This window comes from Lytechinus pictus, chromosome 19 (assembly GCF_037042905.1).
Source record: "Lytechinus pictus isolate F3 Inbred chromosome 19, Lp3.0, whole genome shotgun sequence".
NCBI lineage: Eukaryota > Metazoa > Echinodermata > Echinoidea > Temnopleuroida > Toxopneustidae > Lytechinus > Lytechinus pictus.
Genome location: NC_087263.1, coordinates 14,809,813 through 14,831,482, shown reverse-complemented (window position 1 = coordinate 14,831,482; position 21,670 = coordinate 14,809,813). Strand labels below are relative to the sequence as shown.

Genomic DNA, 21,670 nt, shown 5'->3' with positions numbered 1-21,670 from the left:
ACACAATCAATAGCGCCATGAAAGACCGCGAAGATATGATTCGCAAGTTTATCATGATCTTTCTTCCTCTTGATTCACACTAGAGCAAAACACTGCAATCTTTTGGACATGAGTGTACTTGCGAAATGGATTTATTTACCTGCACCTAGCTTGCTATGCAAAATTTGAACAATAATAATACTTATAGTCAGTTCTTGTATAACGCATGAATAATGTCTCTATGCGCTTCCCAAGGACTTGGATATTATTACCCCGGCTGTAGCTCAAGCAGCCTTTCCAGCACTCGGCATTTCAAGGAATACATTCCTGCCAGGTACCCATTCACCTCACCTGGGTTGGGTGCAGCACAATGTGGATAAATGTGGATAAACAAAACATCGTAGCTAGAGTTTTGGATCATTGGATTCACATTAGAAAACATGCAAGTAATTTACTCACGATGATAGAAAATCCTGCACAAAACCCAGCAATGACTGAATCTTCACGATAATTCACTTGCAATGTGAATGGCCCTAATATAAACTTTTTGGCCATATTCTCAAAAAGCTGTGAATGAGCAATGAAATAAATGTAACTATAAACATTAATCTGCATAGTCACGGTTTTTCTTGTGGAAGCGCCGTGGTGTAGCGGTTCTGACTCTCGCCTTGTAATCAGAGGGTCGTGTGTTCGAATCCCACTATGGCCTATCGTCCTTTGGCAAGGCGTCAATCCACAATTTGCCACTTTCCACCCAGGTGTTAAATGGGTACCCGGTAGGATGCGAAAGCCTATGAAGTATGCCTAGCAATTAAGTCTTAGAACTCTTGTTGGAATGCTCCCCAGGGAGTGGAGAAGGTGGATACATTGTATGCGGGCATTGAAGGATCCGATGACAGGGGTAATAATTTATCTGTAAAGCACTTAGAGACGTCATTTCGATGTATTTAGCGCTATATGAATGAGGAATATTATTTCTTTACCATGGTACAATTGAACCCTCTTTCTAGAGTATAGGCCTTTATATACCTATATTTATTTCTTTAATTGCTTCTTTTATCGACAAGTTTGTGCATCGGAATTTAACAAAGGTTGGTGCTCTGGAATGAACCAGTAATTAGAATACATCATCTAAACGTACATGACATAATGCATTTCCACTGCAAAATAGCACATGGGTGCAATTTTCAGGTGGAAGTGTCATACAAGTACAACCTTGGGGGTCTCAAAGATGGACGTTTCTGAGGCCTCTAAAATTGCAATGCACTGGAACTTGAATTTAAGGTCTGAAATGGGTGGCACATTCATCTAGAATGAGTGTCCCCTTCCTTTGGCCTTACTGATTTTATATGCTAGAAGCAGAATGGCTTTCACATTTCCTGCAACTATCTCTGACCTCTGACTTTACTGATTATACTACAAACAGAATGACTTATATATCATGAATGATATTACCTGCAGCTAGCTCTGATCTCTTAACGATCCCAAACAGCCTTTGACCTTACTGATTTTTTTTATATGGTACAAACAGAATGACTATATTATGCGTGATATTACCTGCAGCTATCTCTGAATGATCCCAAACGACCTTTGACCTTACTGATTATTTCATGTTACAAGCAGAATGACTTTTACATTATATGCTATATACATGCGGATAAATTTTGCATTCTCATTGATATTACCTGCAGCTTTTTCTGACCTCTGAAGGATCCCAAACGACCTTTGACCTTATATGCTACTAGCAGAATGACGTTCACATTGTCAATGATATTACCTTCAGCTATCTCTGACCTCACAAGTATCCCAAACAACCTTTGACCTTAATTATTTTTTATATGCTACAAGCAGAATTCTTTTCACATTGTCAATGATAATTACCTGCAGCTATCTCTGATCTCTCAAGTATCCCAAACAACCTTTGACCTTAATTATTTTTTATATGCTACAAGCAGAATTCTTTTCACATTGTCAATGATAATTACCTGCAGCTATCTCTGATCTCTCAAGTATCCCAAACAACCTTTGATCTTAATCATTCTTTATATGCTACAAGCAGAATTATTTTCACATTGTCAATTATAATTACCTGCAGCTATTTCTGATCTCTCAAGTATCCCAAACAACCTTTGACCTTAATTATTTTTTTATATGCTACAAGCAGAATTCTTTTCACATTGTCAATGATAATTACCTGCAGCTATCTCTGATCTCTCTAGTATCCCAAACAACCTTTGACCTTAATTATTTTTTATATGCTACAAGCAGAATTATTTTCACATTGTCAATGATAATTACCTGCAGCTATTTCTGATCTCTCAAGTATCCCAAACAACCTTTGACCTTAATTATTTTTTATATGCTACAAGCAGAATTCTTTTCACATTGTCAATGATAATTACCTGCAGCTATCTCTGACCTCTCAAGTATCCCAAACAACCTTTGACCTTAATTATTTTTTATATGCTACAAGCAGAATTCTTTTCACATTGTCAATGATAATTACCTGCAGCTATCTCTGATCTCTCAAGTATCCCAAACAACCTTTGATCTTAATCATTCTTTATATGCTACAAGCAGAATTATTTTCACATTGTCAATTATAATTACCTGCAGCTATTTCTGATCTCTCAAGTATCCCAAACAACCTTTGACCTTAATTATATTTTTATATGCTACAAGCAGAATTCTTTTCACATTGTCAATGATAATTACCTGCAGCTATCTCTGATCTCTCTAGTATCCCAAACAACCTTTGACCTTAATTATTTTTTATATGCTACAAGCAGAATTATTTTCACATTGTCAATGATAATTACCTGCAGCTATTTCTGATCTCTCAAGTATCCCAAACAACCTTTGACCTTAATTATTTTTTATATGCTACAAGCAGAATTCTTTTCACATTGTCAATGATAATTACCTGCAGCTATCTCTGATCTCTCTAGTATCCCAAACAACCTTTGACCTTAATTATTTTTTATATGCTACAAGCAGAATTCTTTTCACATTGTCAATGATAATTATCTGCAGCTATCTCTGATCTCTCTAGTATCCCAAACAACCTTTGACCTTAATTATTTTTTATATGCTACAAGCAGAATTATTTTCACATTGTCAATGATAATTACCTGCAGCTATCTCTGATCTCTCAAGTATCCCAAACAACCTTTGATCTTAATCATTATTTCATAAGCTACAAGCAGAATGACTTTCACATTCTCAATGATAATTACCTGACCTCTGAATGATCCCAAATGACCTTTGACCTTAATAATTTTTACATGCTTCAAACAGAATAACTAGAGTGATATTACCTGCAGCTATCTCTGAAGGATCCCAAACGACCTTTGACCTTACTAATTATTTCATATGCTACAAGCAGAATAACTTTTACATTCTGTATGATATTACCTGCAGCTATTTCTGACCTCTGAAGGATCTGAAACGACCTTTGACCTTACTTATTATTTCATATGCTACAAGCAGAATAACTTTTACATTCTTAATATTACCTGCAGCTATCTCCGACCTCTGGATGATCCCAAACGACCTTTCAACCAGAATTCCAGTGTCGAATTCATAGCCAACGTCTTCATCTGAAAAAATAAGACATGAAATGAGAAAAAAAAAACAGAGACTAAGGATGAAATGTAAACCAATAACATCTTACCCGTCTCTTCGTGCATGCATGTTTTTGATTAAATTTTCAATCCAAGTTAGTACATATGGGTTATTCCATCAAGCTGGGTCCATTTTTGTAACATACCCGAACAAAAACACTATTTAGCAAAGAACATTTAATTTGAATTTTACCTTACTGCATTATAAACTTAATCAAAATTTATCAAAAGTGGACGTTTGATTTAAAAGTATTACCATCATCGACCAAAAGTCTCCAGAACGTTGAAATACTACTGATATCTGTCACAGGCCGAGTCCTATCACCGATTACGGTTACTAATGGAACAGCGTCTGTTGACGACAGGCTTAAGAAGCGAAATACCGGAATAGCTAGCGTTACCTGTATTGACAATGACAATAAATGAAAGTAATGTGGAATGATGATGATGCCAAAGAAGATTATAATATAATGCTGAAGACAACATATATGAAAATCTATGATAACCATAATCAGTATTATAGCTACAGACGCATGTAGAGGAGAGTCACCATCTTTGCAGGTCAAGAACCCCCACTGCACTATTCACATAAGAGTAGGGGGAAACCCCAGAGTAGTGGTCAACTTTCATCCAATCAGTTATATCGGGATGAGAGACCTGCGGGTCATAGTGATTTAACTTGGTTTTCATCTCCCAGGCACAGATGATCTGGAGCATTGTGGCCCAGTGGATTAGTCTCTGGACTTTGAAGCAGAAGGTTGTGGGTTCTAATCCCAGCCATGGCGTAATTTCCTTCGGCAAGAAATTTATCCACATTGTGCTGCACTCGACCCAGGTGAGGTAAATGGGTACCCAGTAGGATTTCTTCCTTGAACGCTTTAGCACCTATTAATATGGCGGCTCAGCTACGGCCGGGGTAATAATATGATAATATGATATTGTTAGAGATTCAACCTTCCCCCTCAAGTGTATTCTTAATCCTTTGTATTATGTAATGCACAATAGTGCTCTGGAGTGAATAGTGAGTAGTTAGGCTCAGTGGTTAGGCTCCATCGCACTTAATTGTAATTAACATACTCAGCATTTTTTAACTGGGTGGGTTGCCTGTTTTAGCAGGAGTACCTCACTATCTGCACAGCTTTCACACAGGCAGGACCTATTGGTCCTTGGGTCCAGTTGGGTGATTGGAAATGGAGGGTTAGAGTTTTAAGCCAAACACTTGCGCTGCAATAAAACTATATTCCAGAGTCAAGATTCACTAAACCAACATGGAGGCCTGTTCCTGATTTCCTGCATTTAGTCATCCCAGTCAAACTGTAAGTTTAGTTGTTTTTTTGTCTCATTTATGTCTTGGATTTTTATTATTCATTGAGAATAACAAAAGGTCAAAGAAAACCTCTAAAATGTGAGATGTGAAAGATGCTAACTATATTTTTTCATTAAAAGATTATTATATGTCAACAAGAATTCCATCTGTTGAAATATTGAAAGGTCTTAAAATGATATTCTTAAAATATATAAGAAACTTTGCTTTTCCTAAGCATTAATGGATTATGGAAAGTGTTTCTCATGTCATGGAATTTCTTTGTATGAAATGTTAGATTTAAGAGAAATGATGATGCTTTCTTTTCAATGACCGAATTATGTCATTCTAGATTATACTTGAATACTTGAATTAAGCTAGGGAAATGATGTTTCCTTGAATATAGATAACCTATTATGTTATGGTTTATTGTCCTATATGTATTCCATAGACTTTTTAAGTTTTGGAAATTGTTTAATTGTAGATGGGTTCTTCTTCATCTACCTGGGAGTTCACCCAGTGGTTCTTCAGAAGTAAAGAAGTCTGGCAGCTCATTTTCAGCCATTGACCAGACCAGTCAAGAGTAGGAGTAAAGGTTTATTAGAGGGCACCCACCAAGAACGGACAGCACCCTCGCTGACAAGATCTGATGATGGTCGTTTATCATCGCTCGTTTTACTCATTCGTTACTCCTCATGAATTTTTAGCAGGAAGCAACAGTTGATTAAAGTGGGTTATTTTATTTATACCCTCCAGAGACTTAAAGCATTGTTTTGTAACCATATATATACTATTGTGTAACTTCCTTCGAGTTGAATATATTTTTGTTATTATTGTTTATCTTCTGTTTACTCTGGTCCACCAAAACCAGAAGATTGAATTTAAATGTTGGAAGTTGAAGCCGGAAAACGAGTAATAAAACTAAACATATTTTATTTGTTGAACTAAATAATAATTGTCTTCCATGGTCATTTATTTAGTTTTACAGTAGTGAGTTGAGAGAGTCACCATTCGACACAAGTTATGTCCATTTGAATTTATTCAGGTGTGACAGATATCAAAGCACAGTTGAGTATATGCAAATAGTAACTGCGCTATATAAATGGACATATTATTATTATTATTATTATGATGCCAACCAAATAATAACAATAGTAATAATAATAATGATAATTTCAATCTATCATCAATCAAGAGTCCCGGCTAGCTTGACTGCCAATAATTTGATATAATAAAACATTTGATGTTTCCACTACACCTACCTAACTTCCTGCTACACTTTGAAACATTATTTTGTATCCCCAAATTTGCCAAGATATCAAATATCTACAGTATGCTTCCAAGCACTCCTTATTCTTCAATAAAGATCCATTCAACATCATAATTTTTAAACCAAAATATCACCATACGTCACTTCAGATTATTAAGTGAAAGGGTATTTTCATGCAGAATATTGAAGGTCAGGTCTACCCCACCAACAAGAAACACTGAATACAATGTATGCAGGCATGCCACAGATGAATGGGGTGATAACATATTAAGTATGGTGGTGTAAAGACATACCTGCGATGTATTAAGTGCTACTTAAAGTTGAATATTATTGTTTTAATTGAATGACACGCCACATACCGGAGGTGGGGTTCCAGCCAATGCCTCTATGACTACACTAGTACTTGCACGTCTGCTCCCGGATGAAACCTCCAACGTTAGGGTATAGGTCTCTCCAGCGACCATGTAGTTTGCATTGGCGTTCAAGACTGCTGACGTGCTGTCAGCGGCGGGTGGAAAGTTGGAACCATCCTGCGCATTTATACACAGCTGATCTGCACCCTGAAAAGACGGAAGCAAGTGAACAGTCTGGTTATTGCAAGTGTTATGGTATAGTTCTCACTCGCATCTCGTAGGGGATATAAAGAAAATACTTGTAATCAAGTCCAAATCAATTTCTACTGCAATTTTACATTCAAGTATGCAATCAATAGCTGTAACACAATCAGTTTACATTTGTTATTTCCAGCTAGAAGCAAATTAGCAATCAATTCCAAACTTGTAATTAATTGCTAAACATAAAATGATTGATTTGCAATTGGTGGTTAGTTTCTTGCAATCAGCCAGCAGGTATAACCAGAGTCATGATAATTTCCTCCAGTAAGAAATTTATATGCATAATGTTTTGCACTCATCCCAGGTGAGGTACGCTTTTGATAAATAATATTTTATGTACGGCATAGTTTTTTTTATATCACACCACCGAGGCCGATGGGAAAAATTAATAAGGGCACAACAATTATCCAAGGCATTGTCGCTCTTTGTAATCATTTTGTATCACAATTAAAAAAACCATAATACTGCATTTAACATTTTATCAATATAATTTACCTGTACACAAGTCCATAAGTAGGTCAACCCAGAACTTTGGTCTTCATTCCGCGGTATATCAGGATCGTATGACAAGCTACCATCAAGCGACACAGGCCCCACGTCCACACCGACACTTTTTCGGCTGGCTCCTTTTATCGTTGCAACAAGATCTGATGGAGCAAAGCGTACGGTGATGCTGCTTGTAAGTGGTGTCGCAATACCTTCGAAGGTCGCTTCTACGGTGAAGGTCACATCGTAATTGTCATCTTCAATGAAAAGAAAGGTGTGCACACGAATTAGACGTATATTGAAATGCTTCTGAACAGGCATGCCATAAAGTGATCATCAAACTGGCACTGCATGCTTCTGAACAAGTAAAATTAGTCTGTATTGACACTTATATTAATAGCAAATGCTTCTGAACAAAGTGATCCTCAATCAGTTAAACATCACAAACGGCAAATAAATGCATTCTTTTTGAATGGGCAGTATCGTGAGAAAAAATATAACCTCCCCTCCTGAGACAGGTATGGAAGCTTTGATGTATCAAATTTGAAAAGAAGACTGCTCCAGGTGTGTCTCCATCAAATCTATTCAATAAACTCTTTCAGCTAGGTATACCAGTATTTCAAGAAACCAAAATTCCTGAATGTTCTCTAAATTTTCCCCAACTTTTCCATGATAAAGTATCACTAAATATGGCAATTATTTCATATTTCAGATTTGGGCAGTTCCATAAAGTATGTATGTCCGATCCGCTATATGTGGGACCTTCATAAAGTGATTTCTTGTTCTTTTGACAGTCTGTAATGTTCTCAAAGGACCAAACTTGAGAAAAATTGGGGTTGGACGTATAAGTATAAAAAGGTTGATCATTTTATGGAATTGCTCTTTTTTTTTCTTTTTTTCTTTCTTTCTTTCTTTCTCTTTTTTTTTTTTGGGGGGGGGGGGTAATAATATTCCCTGACTTTCCTAATTTGAGATATTTTGATCAAGTTCCCTGACTGGAAAAAGTTAAATAATTGTCCATGATTGCCCTGATGAGCTGGATTGGAAACACTGTTACGATTAAGGAAGAAGACTGGAAGAAATATGTACTAAAACATGCTATATAGGGAGAGAGGAGATATGGTGCAAGAGAAAACAAATCCCCCATGAATCATCATTCATCTGTCACACAACATATGATTTGCTGCATAATGTAACCTGCCAGGTAGGTAATATATCAAAGATACAAAAAAAATTTGCAGTAAACACTTATTTCAAAAGAAAGTTTGTAACATACAAAATTAATTGTCACTTTATCAGGGGGGATCTAGATCTGGTACAGTTACATAAACTGAACTTTGTGAAATCATGAAATATAAGCTGAAAGACGATCACACTGAAGGTCGCCAACACAGATAAGCACAAGTGGGACTGTGTGATATTATTGCTAGGAAAAGGATCTGACAATTTTACTTGAATGTGCACTTAATTTTCTAATTTCTCAGCAATTACACAATTTCTTCCATAAATTATCCTTTATCACACTTTTTATTTATGCAAACAGACACTAATAATTTCATTGGATTCTGTTCGAACACATTTTGAAATCGTTACAACAATTGGCATTTATTTATCTTGAAACTGGGAATGCTTTTTAGAGGATTCTAAAACCTACTTCTACTGTTCTGCTCTTTCCACAGCTGTGAACATTGCTGATTCAGCATCTACTGGATAAAGACAAACGATACAGGAACCCATTTACTGTTGGCAACCTGTCTACAACACACACATGGTCTACATCATATTTAGCTTTCACAAAATAGTAATGATAGGCGGGAAGACTATCAAGGATTCAACTACCATATCAGCTTTTTTAATGGCCAATTAGGAGTGAAAATACTCACCAGTAAAGGTGTACCCATAGGGGATTATGGTCAGCCTGTTCTTGTCTGTAATTCCGCCAAGAATCTTCCCTTCAAAGTTGTTCTTATTTACGGTCCATTGGTATTCTGTTCTTGCTGGACCACCTCCAACGCAGTCTGCATAGAAGGTTACCTTGGTCTTCAGAACAAACCTATAAGATAGAGACAGGGGCCCGTAACACAAAGCAATTGTCGCAGAACATTTTTATCTTAATTGATAGCTTTGACTACAACAATTAATCATGAAAATCAGGAATACCATTTATCACAAGCCAGGGGGGCAGTCAAATATATTGCTGTACACTTGCGTGACCCAAAAAACGCGTTTAAAGGGATATTTTTTTCAGTTTTGGACGCGTGCTGCGTGTGCACTCGTTAAGAGAATCAAAAACACTGATTTTCAAAGAAAAGGGAAGTTTTGAAAGACTGGTCAATGGTCAATCGCGGGGTCAAACGGTATGTAAATTTTTTCAAAGCTTTTTTTTTTAAGACTAGCCGAACGTGTAAATAGGGTATGCTTTTTTCCCACAAGCTTTTTCCCCATTCTGGCGACAACTTGTTTAGGAGCCAAACTATGTAAATAAAGCCCGCGAAAAACTTGTTTAGGGGGTTATTTTATGCTTGCTCCCCTTTCTTGCTCCTCACCTGCTTGCCTGTCTTTATTTGTCCTTTTTTTTTTAAAATATATAAATTAAATGTGTCTCATTACATGCATCTGCTCATTCAATTTGTTGTTATACTGTTATTGCATATTTAAACATGATATATATATTTTTTTCTCTTTAATGGTCACTGCATGTTATGTATTTATTTATTTTCTCTTTTATGTGTTTTTTATTGTAAACTCACATTGTTAGTCTTCGGACTTTTGATGAGTATTGTTGAATAAAACCGAATTGAATTTGAATTTGAATTTGGAATTTTGCACACAGAGAAAAACTCGTTTAGGGGGTGTTTGGAAATAATTTGGTCACGCAAGTGTACAGCAATACATTTTGACTGGCTCCCCCGAGCATTGGAAAGATCAATTTGTCATAAAATATTTTCTATATGCCTTGAAGCAATTACAAACCAGCATCCTTGAACAGCGAACCACCTCACATGTATCCAGGTTCTTAAACCCATAATGCAACATTCTAAGATGTGTAGTCTTGTAATGCACACTTGTATGATAACACACTACATTTATACCCCTTACATATAACGGACATGATTGTAAACCCCAAATTTTTTTATTGGAGTAAAGGATCACAGAGAAAAAGCGGTAGCTAAATCGTGTAGGATTGAAACTTTTCCTCTAAGCAACAGGCCTATATAATATCTCGGAAAAGGGGGCAGTATATTCATTTGGAATCACCAGACTGTCACCCTTCAATCACCCTTAATATCCTTTCACAGTGCAATATCATACTGCAATAAACCTTGAATAAACCAAAGTGCCCTTTCACAGTGCGATGCCACCTCACAGGCACCCTTGTTTCACCCTAGATGCCCTTCCACAGTCCAATGTCACCTTAAAAGCACCCTTGTTTCACCCTAATTGTCCTTTCACAGTGCAATGCCTCCTTGCAGGCACCCTTGTTTCACCCTAAATGTCCTTCCACAGTGCAATGCCACCTTGCAGGCACCCTTGTTTCACACTCAATGCCCTTCCACAGTGCAATGTCACTTTAAAGGAACCTTGTTACACCCTAAATGCCATTCCACAGTGCAATGCCACCTTAAAAGCACCCTTGTTTTACCCTAAATGTCCTTCCACAGTGCAATGTAACCTTACAAGCACCTTTGTTCCACACTAAATGTCCTACCACAGTGCAATGTCACCTTACAAACACCCTTGTTTCACTCTAAATGCCCTTCCACAGTGCAATGCCACCTTGCAAGCACCCATGTTTCACCCTAGATGCGCTTTCACAGTGCAATGCCACCTTGCAAGCACCATTATTTCACACTAGTTACCCTTCTACAGTGCAATGCCACCTTACAAACACCCTTATTTCACCATAGATGCCCTTCACAGTGGAAATGTAACCTTACAAAAACCCTTGTTTCATTCTAGATGCCCTTCCATATTGCATTGTCACGTTACAGGCACCCTTGTTTCATCCTAAAAGCCATTCCACAGTGGAATGTCACCTCACAGGCGCCCTTGTTTGACCTTAAATGCCCTTCCACAGTGCAATGTCATCTTACAAGCACCCTTGTTCCACCCTAAATACCCTTCCACAGTGCAATATCACCTTACAAGCAGTATTGTTTCGCCCTATTAAAGTGCCCTTCCACAGTGCAATGTCAACTTACACGCACCCTTGTTTCACCCTAGATGCCCATCCACAGTGCAATGTCACCTTACGGCACCCTTGTTTCACCCTAAGTGGCCTTCCACAGTGCAATTCCACCTCACAAACACCCTTGTTTCACTCTAGATGCCCTTCCACAGTGCAATGTCACCTTACAAGCACACTTGTTTCACTTTAGATGCCCTTCCACAGTGCAATGCACCTTACAAACACCCTTGTTTCACCCTAAATGCCCTTCCACAGTGCAATGTCACCTTACAAACACTCTTGTTTCACTCTAAATTCCCTTCCACATTGCAATGCCACCTTGCAGGCACGCTTGTTTCACCCTAGATGCCCTTCCACAGTGCAATGTCACCTTGCAAGCACCCTTGTTTCACCCTAAATGCCCTTCCACAGTGCAATGTCACCTTAAAGGAACCTTGTTTCACCCTAGATGCCCTTCCACAGTGCAATGTCACCTTAAAAGAACATTATTTAGCCCTAGATGCCATCCCACAGTGCAATGTCACCTTAAGGGCACCCTTATTTCCCATTAGATGCCTTTCCACAATGCAATGTCACCCTACCAGCACCCTTGTTTCACTTTAGATGCCCTTCCACAGTGCAATGCACCTTACAAACACCCTTGTTTCACCCTAAATGCCCTTCCACAGTGCAATGTCACCTTACAAACATCCTTGTTTCACTCTAAATGCCCTTCCACAGTGCAATGCCACCTTGCAGGCCTGCTTGTATCACCCTAGATGCCCTTCCACAGTGCAATGTCACCTTAAAAGAACATTATTTCATCCTAGATGCCATCCCACAGTGCAATGTCACCTTACAAAGCACCCTTGTTTCACTTTAGATGCCCTTCCACAGTGCAATGCACCTTACAAACCCCCTTGTTTCACCCTAAATGCCCTTCCACAGTGCAATGTCACCTTACAAACACCATTGTTTCACTCTAAATGCCCTTCCACAGTGCAATGCCACCTTACAAACACCATTGTTTCACTCTAAATGCCCTTCCACAGTGCAATGTCACCTTACAAACACCATTGTTTCATCCTAAATGACCTTCCACAGTGCAAGGCCACCTTACAAGCACCCTTGTTTCATCTTAGATGCCCTTCCACAATGCAATGGCACCTTACAAACACCCTTGTTTCACCCTAAATGCCAATCCAGTGCAATGTAATCTTACAAGCACCCTTGTTTCACACTAGATTCCCTTCCACAGTGCGATGTCACCTTAAAAGCACCCTTGTTTCACCCTAGATGCCCTTCCACAGTGCAATGTCTCTGTACAAGCACCCTTGTCTCACCCTACATGCCTTCCACAGTGCAATGCCACATTACAAGCACCCTTGTTACCCCAGATGCCCTTCCACAGTGAAATGTCACCTTACAGGCACCCTCGTTTCACCCCAGATGCCCTTCCACGGTGCAATATCACTTTACAAGTATGCTTGTTACACCCTAGATGCCCTTACACAGAACAATATGCCTCCACACTCACCTGCGTCACGTACCCTACATACCTTGTTAGCAAAGTCACAGTTAAACCCCACCCCTGATTCACGAAAATGACGTAAGCCTTATAAGATTTTACCTTTTAGACAATGGAACATTCTCCAGATCTATGTCAGGAGGCAGAATTGATATGTCAGGTACTGCCTCTGCTGAGCGTGTCACACTGAAGTGTTCAGATTGATAGGTGCCTAAGTAAGTTCCAACCTCAAGTGTGAATTCATAGGCTTGGTCTTCTGTCAATAAGCTACCGTCGATATCCAGCACACCTGAATCTGAATATTGAAGAGAGTGTATTTTTTTAGGTTTTTAATAAAGTTGGAATGTTTGTTTATATTTGTAGCTTGTTTATATACAAGAGAAATGTTTGCTGAGTTCGAGCCATTGGATGGCATATGAGATCATCAATAACATAAATATCATAAGTGACAACATGTTATTTTGCAGAATTTGTTGGGAGAGGACTTCACACAGTTAAGTGAGAGGCGATGGGAAAATGTGGAACTACTCAATATGGCATGAGTTTGAAATTAAATGTTGGTATCGCAAAAAATAATAACATATTCCGAACAACAGAATATCTTTGATCTTGTCAAATTGAGCGCTTTTAGAATCGCACGTCGTCATAGACGATTGCTATGAGATGACGTAATTTTAAGGCATTGCGCATGCGTCACGTCCTCACTCTCGCTGACTATCAGAATTGAGAACATCGCCACCTCCATTCTGCCTCCATTCTCCTAAATCATAGTCAATGTGCACGTGAGTGACGTCATTTCAACCGCTCAAGCTCAGCACAAAGGTCAATTGCAATGGATCTCCCTTGTAATACACTGTTTTCAGTGAATTTACAAAAAAAACACTTTTGGAAAATGAGCAAAATGTGATTTGTCTCTTACTTTGATCGTGGACCAAACCTAAGATATGCGGTGGCCTATTTATCAGGAATATCTCAGCACTAGATTTACAGCTATGCAAAACAACCCTGCTGGAACGAACACAGTGTGTCACAGTGTGATCACAGTGTGTTCACAGTGTGGACTATGTCAAATTTTTATTCAGACTGGTAAAATGCTCAAATTTAACAGTGTGAAGATATTTTCACACTGTGGACACCTCGACAGTACGACTGCTTGCGGCGCAATTACGTGGTTGGCTATGTGAATATGTGAATCACTGTTGAAAATGCTCAAATTTAACAGTGTGAAGGTGATTGCACACTGTTTTTCTCTAGTAGGTAATTACCCTGGCTTTACACTGTTACACAATTAGCGCCAACTTACTATTTCTTGTCACTGCTGCTGAAAGTGCTTCTGAAACATCATCATCTGACTGGACAGACCATATATAGTTCACAGGTCTGCAATTGAGGCCATTTTTCTTTGTTCTCCCAGCATTTATATTGACACGACCACAACTGCTGATCATATGGCGGCCAGATAACACCACGTCCAAAGTGATGGCGTTTTCGACATTTACCTCTAAGATTGTCTCGGGAAGTGCACGGGAGAAATCAGACAGACCAAGGATGACATCACCACGCACGGTGAGTGTATCAGCTGCAGAAATATGTAGGAGTATCAAAAGTGTGAAAATGATTCAATCACCCCTGATTATATTTTACAACTCAACAGACCCATACAAAAAAAATAATACTGAGGTTCGAAAGGTATGTAAGTTTGTATTCATTTTCCAAATAAACAAATATCTGAGATCTTTTTTAAATGGTACATCTATTCGGAACATACCCTAAATCATATTGCCACATTTATACGATCAATTATACATAATGCAATTTATGACATAAACATAAAAGTGAGTTTTAATGACTTTGTAGTACATGATTTCATATCTCTTCATCAGGTACATTAACAGGTCAAGAATGATATTTTATCAAACCGATATCTTTGCCACACTTGAATCCAATCCTTTATTAGCCTGAATACACTTGGCTACCGATTCCGGTGCTCACAGCTTTTTCAGGAATCACTCCTGCCATGACCTATCCATTTATATCACCTGGGTTGAGTGCAGCACATTGTGATCAATTTCTTGCTGAAAGAAATTACGCCATTGCTGGGATTTGAACCCAGAACCCCCTGTTTCAAAGTCCAGAGACTTATCCACTGGGTTAGAATGCTACACCAGTGTATTCTGTACCTGTGGTGATTAAACCAGTCTGTCCGCAGACATCGAGTGTCCCAAGGGTTATCTTGATGAAGCGAGCTCTTCGGAAAAGCGTGCATGTGCTACCAGTCCCAAGGATGTTCCGATCAGATGGTAACTCGAATATGGTGCTACAGTCCAATGTCCCGTCTATTCGAACCCCTTCCTCGAATTCAAGCAGGAGAATGTTTTCTGTAAAAAAAATATATTGTGAGATGATACGAGCGAAGTTATTGTCTTGCATTACTGAAAGTGCTACAATCCCAGCTATGTCTTTTCTGTAAATAATTTGATGTTTTTTTAATTGTGAATAAACTGAAATGAAATTGAATATTTCCTCTTAAAATACAAAGATAGAAACACCATTAGCAAATTGTTAAAAATCTTGGAGCTTACCGAAATCTTAAAAGTACAATATCAACAAACAACATAGTATACATTAAGACAAACAAAGATAGTACTGGAATAAACTGAGAACAGATAGTGTTATATAATACTTGGAGCAGATTTTCAAGATAGATTGCAGCAAAATGTTGGTAAAATTTCCTGCTTAATGGAAAAATAGCTGGAATTCAAAGACAAGGGTCAAAACCACTAGACCACATTGCTCCCTACTTTAAGGAATATTATGGAAGAAATATACGTTTCTGTTCTTAACAAATCATTAACATTTTTATCTCCATTAACGGAAGAAAAAATCTTGTAGAGTTTATTACTTCAAATTTTCAGCTGCTGACTGCATGCAGCCCTCCTTACCGACCCTCTGTATGTGTGGTCAATGATAAAAAACTGCAACGAAGGCTACATTCAGCAGCCAAGAAATTTTAGGCCCATATTCTGCAGTCAGGTTTAATTCAAACTCTGGTTTAAAGTGGTGGTTTTATGGAAAGCCAATTGTGACATAAATTGCTAACAGTAGAGGTTAAATTTATCAGCTCATTTGACTCCAAAAACATGAGTAACTGGGAAGGATGAATAAGATAGTTGTCTTCACCAATACAGAATTAGGAAAAAGAACAGTAAACATGAGAACTCTGACACATTTGGCTTCCCATAATTTTAGCACAGAGTTAAACCATGGTCTGGATTCAGAACCCGACTTCAGAATACGGGCCTTAGAGATATTTTCAACCAGCACAGATGAAGTTTCATGATGGTGTTTCTGTTCTTACGTAAAGGGTAGAATGCGAACGACGCAATGACAGGCGGAGGCTGGTAGAACGTGACTGTGAACGGTCCTCCAGGTAGGTCATCTCTTTTATTGAACGTGAGTTTGGTGACCAATTCCAAGGGCCTGTCAGGAGCTCTCCCAGTGAAGATCAGCTCCTGCATCGCATCACCACCGACTTCGCCAGGGAGAAATTCAGCCATCCCATCTGCATTACATGAAAGAGGAAAATCAAAAAGATAGCTGCAGGTATTCATTGAGAATGTGAGTCATTCTGCTTGTAGCATATAAAATCAGTAGGTTCAAGGTCGTTTGTGATCCTTCAGAGGTCAGGGATAGCAGCATAGGTCATATCATTGAGAATGCGAAAGCCATTCGCTTGTAGCATCTAAAATTCAGTAGGTTCAAGGTCGTTTGGGATCATTCAGAGGTCAGAGATAGCAGCATAGGTCATATCATTGAGAATGCGAAAGTCATTCTGCTTGTAGCATATAAGACAATCAGTAAGGTCAAAGGTCGTTTGGGATCCTTTAGAGAATAAGAGATGATTGCAGGTAATATCCTTGAGAATGTGAAAGTCATTCTGCCTGTAGCATATAAGACAATCGGTAAGGTCAAAGGTCGTTTGGGATCCTTTAGAGAATAAGAGATAATTGCAGGTAATATCATTGAGAATGTGAAAGTCATTCTGCTTGTAGCATATAAGACAATCGGTAAGGTCAAAGGTCGTTTGGAATCCTTTAGAGAATAAGAGATGATTGCAGGTAATATCATTGAGAATGTGAAAGTCCTTCTGCCTGTAGCATATAAGACAATTGGTAAGGTCAAAGGTCGTTTGGGATCCTTTAGAGAATAAGAGATAATTGCAGGTAATATCATTGAGAATGTGAAAGGCATTCTGCTTGTAGCATATAAGACAATCGGTAAGGTCAAAGGTCGTTTGGGATCCTTCAGAGAATAAGAGATGATTGCAGGTAATATCATTGAGAATGTGAAAGTCATTCTGCCTGTAGCATATAAGACAATTGGTAAGGTCAAAGGTCGTTTGGGATCCTTTAGAGAATAAGAGATAATTGCAGGTAATATCATTGAGAATGTGAAAGTCATTCTGCTTGTAGCATATAAGACAATCGGTAAGGTCAAAGGTCGTTTGGAATCCTTTAGAGAATAAGAGATGATTGCAGGTAATATCATTGAGAATGTGAAAGTCCTTCTGCCTGTAGCATATAAGACAATTGGTAAGGTCAAAGGTCGTTTGGGATCCTTTAGAGAATAAGAGATAATTGCAGGTAATATCATTGAGAATGTGAAAGGCATTCTGCTTGTAGCATATAAGACAATCGGTAAGGTCAAAGGTCGTTTGGGATCCTTCAGAGAATAAGAGATGATTGCAGGTAATATCATTGAGAATGTGAAAGTCATTCTGCTTGTAGCATGTAAGACAATCGGTAAGGTCAAAGGTCGTTTGGGATCCTTTAGAGAATAAGAGATGATTGCAGGTAATATCATTGAGAGTGCCAAAGTCATTCTGCCTGTAGCATACAAAAAAAGTCTGCAATTTTTATGATAATGTGCTCTACTAATCCCAAAACGGGTGAACTGACGCAACAGGTAGCTATATAGTGATTATTCTACTTATAGACTGGTATGTGTTTCATGAACCTGCTTGGGTAGTTATGCACATAACTTTACACATGACTGAAACACTTTTTATGTGCTATATCAGATACACAGGGATATATCATGGAGCACAAGAAAGGGTCACCAGTCGTGCATATAAAGTCGGTCATAACTCACAAATAGCTCGCCACATATAGGTAATTCTCACCACGCTCATACGCAAGGTATGGTGTCAGTCCTTGTTCTTCGATGGCTTGAAATGCGTTTGAAGCAGCAGTGAAGGTAAGCGTGATGTCAGAATTCGGAACGAGGGTAAACTCCTCAGGTGACACAGAGTCTATGTCAATTGCTGTATGTCGGAAAAATAACAGTGAAAACAATTCAACCTATTGACTATTGAATTCTGTCATTCCCATAGGCTTAGTACAAGGGTTAGATACTTCCAGTAAGCATAAGGTTAACCAGTTGACTACTGAGTTCTGTTTTTCCAATTGGCTTTGTACAGGGACTACCCGGTTCCAGTAGACAATGGGTTAACCAGTTGACTGCTGAATTCTGTTTTTCCCCATATGTTTTGTACAGGAATCACCTGGTCCTGAACAAAATTTTGAAGTAACTGATGCATGGTTTTATTCATCCAGGAAGAAAGATAAATTACAAAGAGAAAATAAATCTGTTAATCAAATCTGATCATTTGGACTTACTGCTCTCCATTTTCAAAACAGTTAGTCAAGATGAACAGATTTATATTCTCTGTGTAAAATTGTGAAGTGTTATTCTTCAACACCATCACGGAATGAAGAACAGTTTCATGTCTGATCATGGACACTTCTATCTTCGGCCCTTCTGAACTGGAAATTCCTTAACGTCTCAAAAACAATAACATTTATTGTGCATTGGCGCCAAGTGGCAACGATGATTTCCCGCCAGTTCAGACAATCTGAAGAAGAGTCCCAAGGTCGGACGTGAAACTGTTATCCATTTCCATTACAGTGTTAGTCCAGATAAACAGATTTATTTTCTATTCGGAAAACTTTGAAGTGTTTTTTCTTTAATATCATGAAAAATGAAGGCCTGGAGAACTTATCTAAAATTCATGGCTTTGGACCACTACAATGCCATGATAATTGACTGTATATCAAACAATAAGGGACGCCTTGGAGAAAATTAATGCAATCCCTCAAATCATTTGCATATTGATTTTAGACCGATCAGAAGCAGACATCTGTGGCATCTGTGTCTCGGTTTTTATGTCTGATCGCAATTCTTTCTGCAAATTAAGGCTGCAAAACATCATTAAACTATATAAATGTTGAAACCTAATAATTAATTTCAGGAATAAAAAAGAAACATGAAGCCTTGAGAAATTAATCAAGTGATGATACGTATACTCACGGTCATAAACTTGTAGAGTTATGGAGGTGTTCATTGGATCGGTACCGGAAGCAAGCAGCGAAAAGTCGTATGTGCCTGTTGTAAAGTAATAGGGAACAGTGTAATTTTTTAAGAAACCTGAAAGCTATAAATATAGCTATACGTGTATTCTCTTTTCTAGCAAAGTTTGCAATTTATTTCGTCCTGAGAACATGTATTAATTCCACGGATGGGGCTGAAGATCTAAAGGTGATGTGCATTTTTCCCCTGAAATTAATAATATAAGGCCACAAAAATAGCTTTATGCCATACAGGGAAGCATTGGCAGCAATCAAATAGATATCCTTGAATTAAAGCCCTGCATATATTCTATTTAGTACAAAGTTACAAAGTTCTTTTATCAAGTCCTCTTTCTTATATCTTCCTCTTTTCCCTTTGCTTTCTCTCCTCTTTTGTTAATACTTCAAGTAAAGAAATGCCCTCCCCCTGTGGCCCTAGCCCTGTGCTACTATCTTATCAACAGTATCATAACTACCTGCAGGAAGATTATTCACTGTGCATGTTCCAACATATGACTGAGATGCGGCCAAGGTAAATTCATGGACCGTATCCCCATTTCGGAGACTGAATCGACATACATGAGCTGGGTCTGCACGTAGTCCTCCTCCATGTGCAGTAATCTAAAAGAAAAGATACAGTACATACAAGGGGTGTTTCACTAAGGTTTGCATGTGACCCAAAAAAAATGAATTTAGGGCGAGCGAGTATGTAAAACGCCAGGTCTGAAAACTCACTATCTAGGTCCATTATGAGATGCAGGGGGAAATGAAAGTAAGGCTTTTATCTGTGCTTGTCCATGAAAGGAAGGCATTTGGGTACCAACTAATAAAGTCTCATTTGGTTTAAATAGATACAGAGCAGCGTTGTGGTCAATTAATAGTGAATAACTTTTCATAATTGACAATATTTTGGTAATTTTACCTTGATATATTCAATTCAATTCTTTATTTCATTTCCATTCCAACATAATACAAAGTAATTTAAGATGTTGTTTGAAGGTTTGCATTAAAGTAATTTAAATCGGATACACTTTTACAGATGAACATTCTTACCTTGTTAAAAAATAAAAAAAAACAATATAAAATTGACCATAAATTGAAATTATATCAACATAATCATAAAACCATTTTCAAATATTTTTTTTTTTCAATATTGCATAATTTCGATAATTTCGAAATATCGCCCAGCACTACAGCATTATATTTCCTCATTTAGAATTTACCCTTTCTTGTACTTCTCTTAGTTCTCTTTACTTTTATGTTTTGCTCTCTTCTAAGCACCTTGAGCATTTAATCAAAATGGAAAAGACGCTATATAAATCATATGCATTAATAATATTATCATTATTTATAAAACCCAACCTTACTGTCTCTGTTCCGTTTGTTTCAATCAAGGTCTCAGTTCTGGGTCCCGTTTCATAAAGACTTGATATAACAACAAATGCACTATTTCTATAACAAAAATAATATCAGCCAATCAGATCAAAAGATTTCTGTAGCTTTTAACTGTTATTGTATATTTGTTACTATAACAGGTTTTATGAAACGAACTCCTAAAGCCAACAACAACAACAGAAACCAACATATTCAACTACTAGGGGTGCCTTAATTGTACACTAACTCTATCCACATTGAGTAACTGTCATGTACCTCATATTCTCCTCCTGATGGAATGATTTCAGGAACAATGGATGATACCGCCGTGCAATCGCTGCCGTCTCCTCCACATATGTCGCAAGCATCAAATTCTAGACCACTGCAAACAAAAAACATAAAACTGTTATAAAACTGGGCCCTGTCTTCGAAATAATTGCAATTGATCCAATCAATCACAACTATGGAAAGCCAGCAACATCAACATCTAAAAGGCATGTTTATTCAAAAATATTTTCCTGATATGATGTATATTCACACATTCATCGTTTTCTTGACAATTTAGTGTGCTTATTTTTGGTCACAAAGTACATTTTACAAATTGTCTGAAGACAAAATTATGACATTGATGGATTTCCATATAGTTGAGGTTGATCAGATCAATCATAACTCCCTGTAAGACGGGGCCTAAGAGTAACGTGCTTCTATGAATTCAACTGTCTACCTCTGATTTTAATGTTCTGGGTTCGTATGTAAATTAAATCTGTTTCGTCACTTGGTTGGGGTGTTATTAGCGAACTGGTCTACTTCTTTCTGCTTTCCAGATGAAATTGGGTGTAAAAAGTATACCTATTTCAATATTTTATACTTTTTAGACATTTTCTCTTAGTAAAATTTTGAGAAAGTTGCTAACCTCAC

The 21,670-nt window shown here is 37.9% G+C and overlaps 1 protein-coding gene across 3 annotated transcripts in view; it reads right to left on the bottom strand.

The window, feature by feature from the left end:
• Positions 1 to 21,670, bottom strand: part of LOC129282805 (uncharacterized) — a 60,574-nt gene that overhangs the window by 17,402 nt on the left and 21,502 nt on the right. Inside the window, exons 9-22 of one of the 3 annotated variants that reach the window (XM_064113840.1) lie at positions 21,029 to 21,134; positions 19,855 to 19,999; positions 19,341 to 19,415; positions 18,154 to 18,294; positions 16,330 to 16,533; positions 15,152 to 15,349; positions 14,275 to 14,550; positions 13,074 to 13,266; positions 9,159 to 9,328; positions 7,285 to 7,532; positions 6,535 to 6,735; positions 3,859 to 4,003; positions 3,512 to 3,578; positions 2,382 to 2,398 (exon numbers count right to left, since the gene is read on the bottom strand). In XM_064113840.1, coding sequence (XP_063969910.1) covers positions 2,382 to 2,398; positions 3,512 to 3,578; positions 3,859 to 4,003; positions 6,535 to 6,735; positions 7,285 to 7,532; positions 9,159 to 9,328; positions 13,074 to 13,266; positions 14,275 to 14,550; positions 15,152 to 15,349; positions 16,330 to 16,533; positions 18,154 to 18,294; positions 19,341 to 19,415; positions 19,855 to 19,999; positions 21,029 to 21,134 — 2,186 coding nt within the window. Of the gene's footprint in view, positions 1 to 1,860; positions 1,878 to 2,381; positions 2,399 to 3,494; positions 3,579 to 3,858; positions 4,004 to 6,534; positions 6,736 to 7,284; positions 7,533 to 9,158; positions 9,329 to 13,073; positions 13,267 to 14,274; positions 14,551 to 15,151; positions 15,350 to 16,329; positions 16,534 to 18,153; positions 18,295 to 19,340; positions 19,416 to 19,854; positions 20,000 to 21,028; positions 21,135 to 21,670 lie in introns of all 3 variants that reach the window. The other 2 variants (XM_064113841.1, XM_064113839.1) reach the window with 2 other exon arrangements.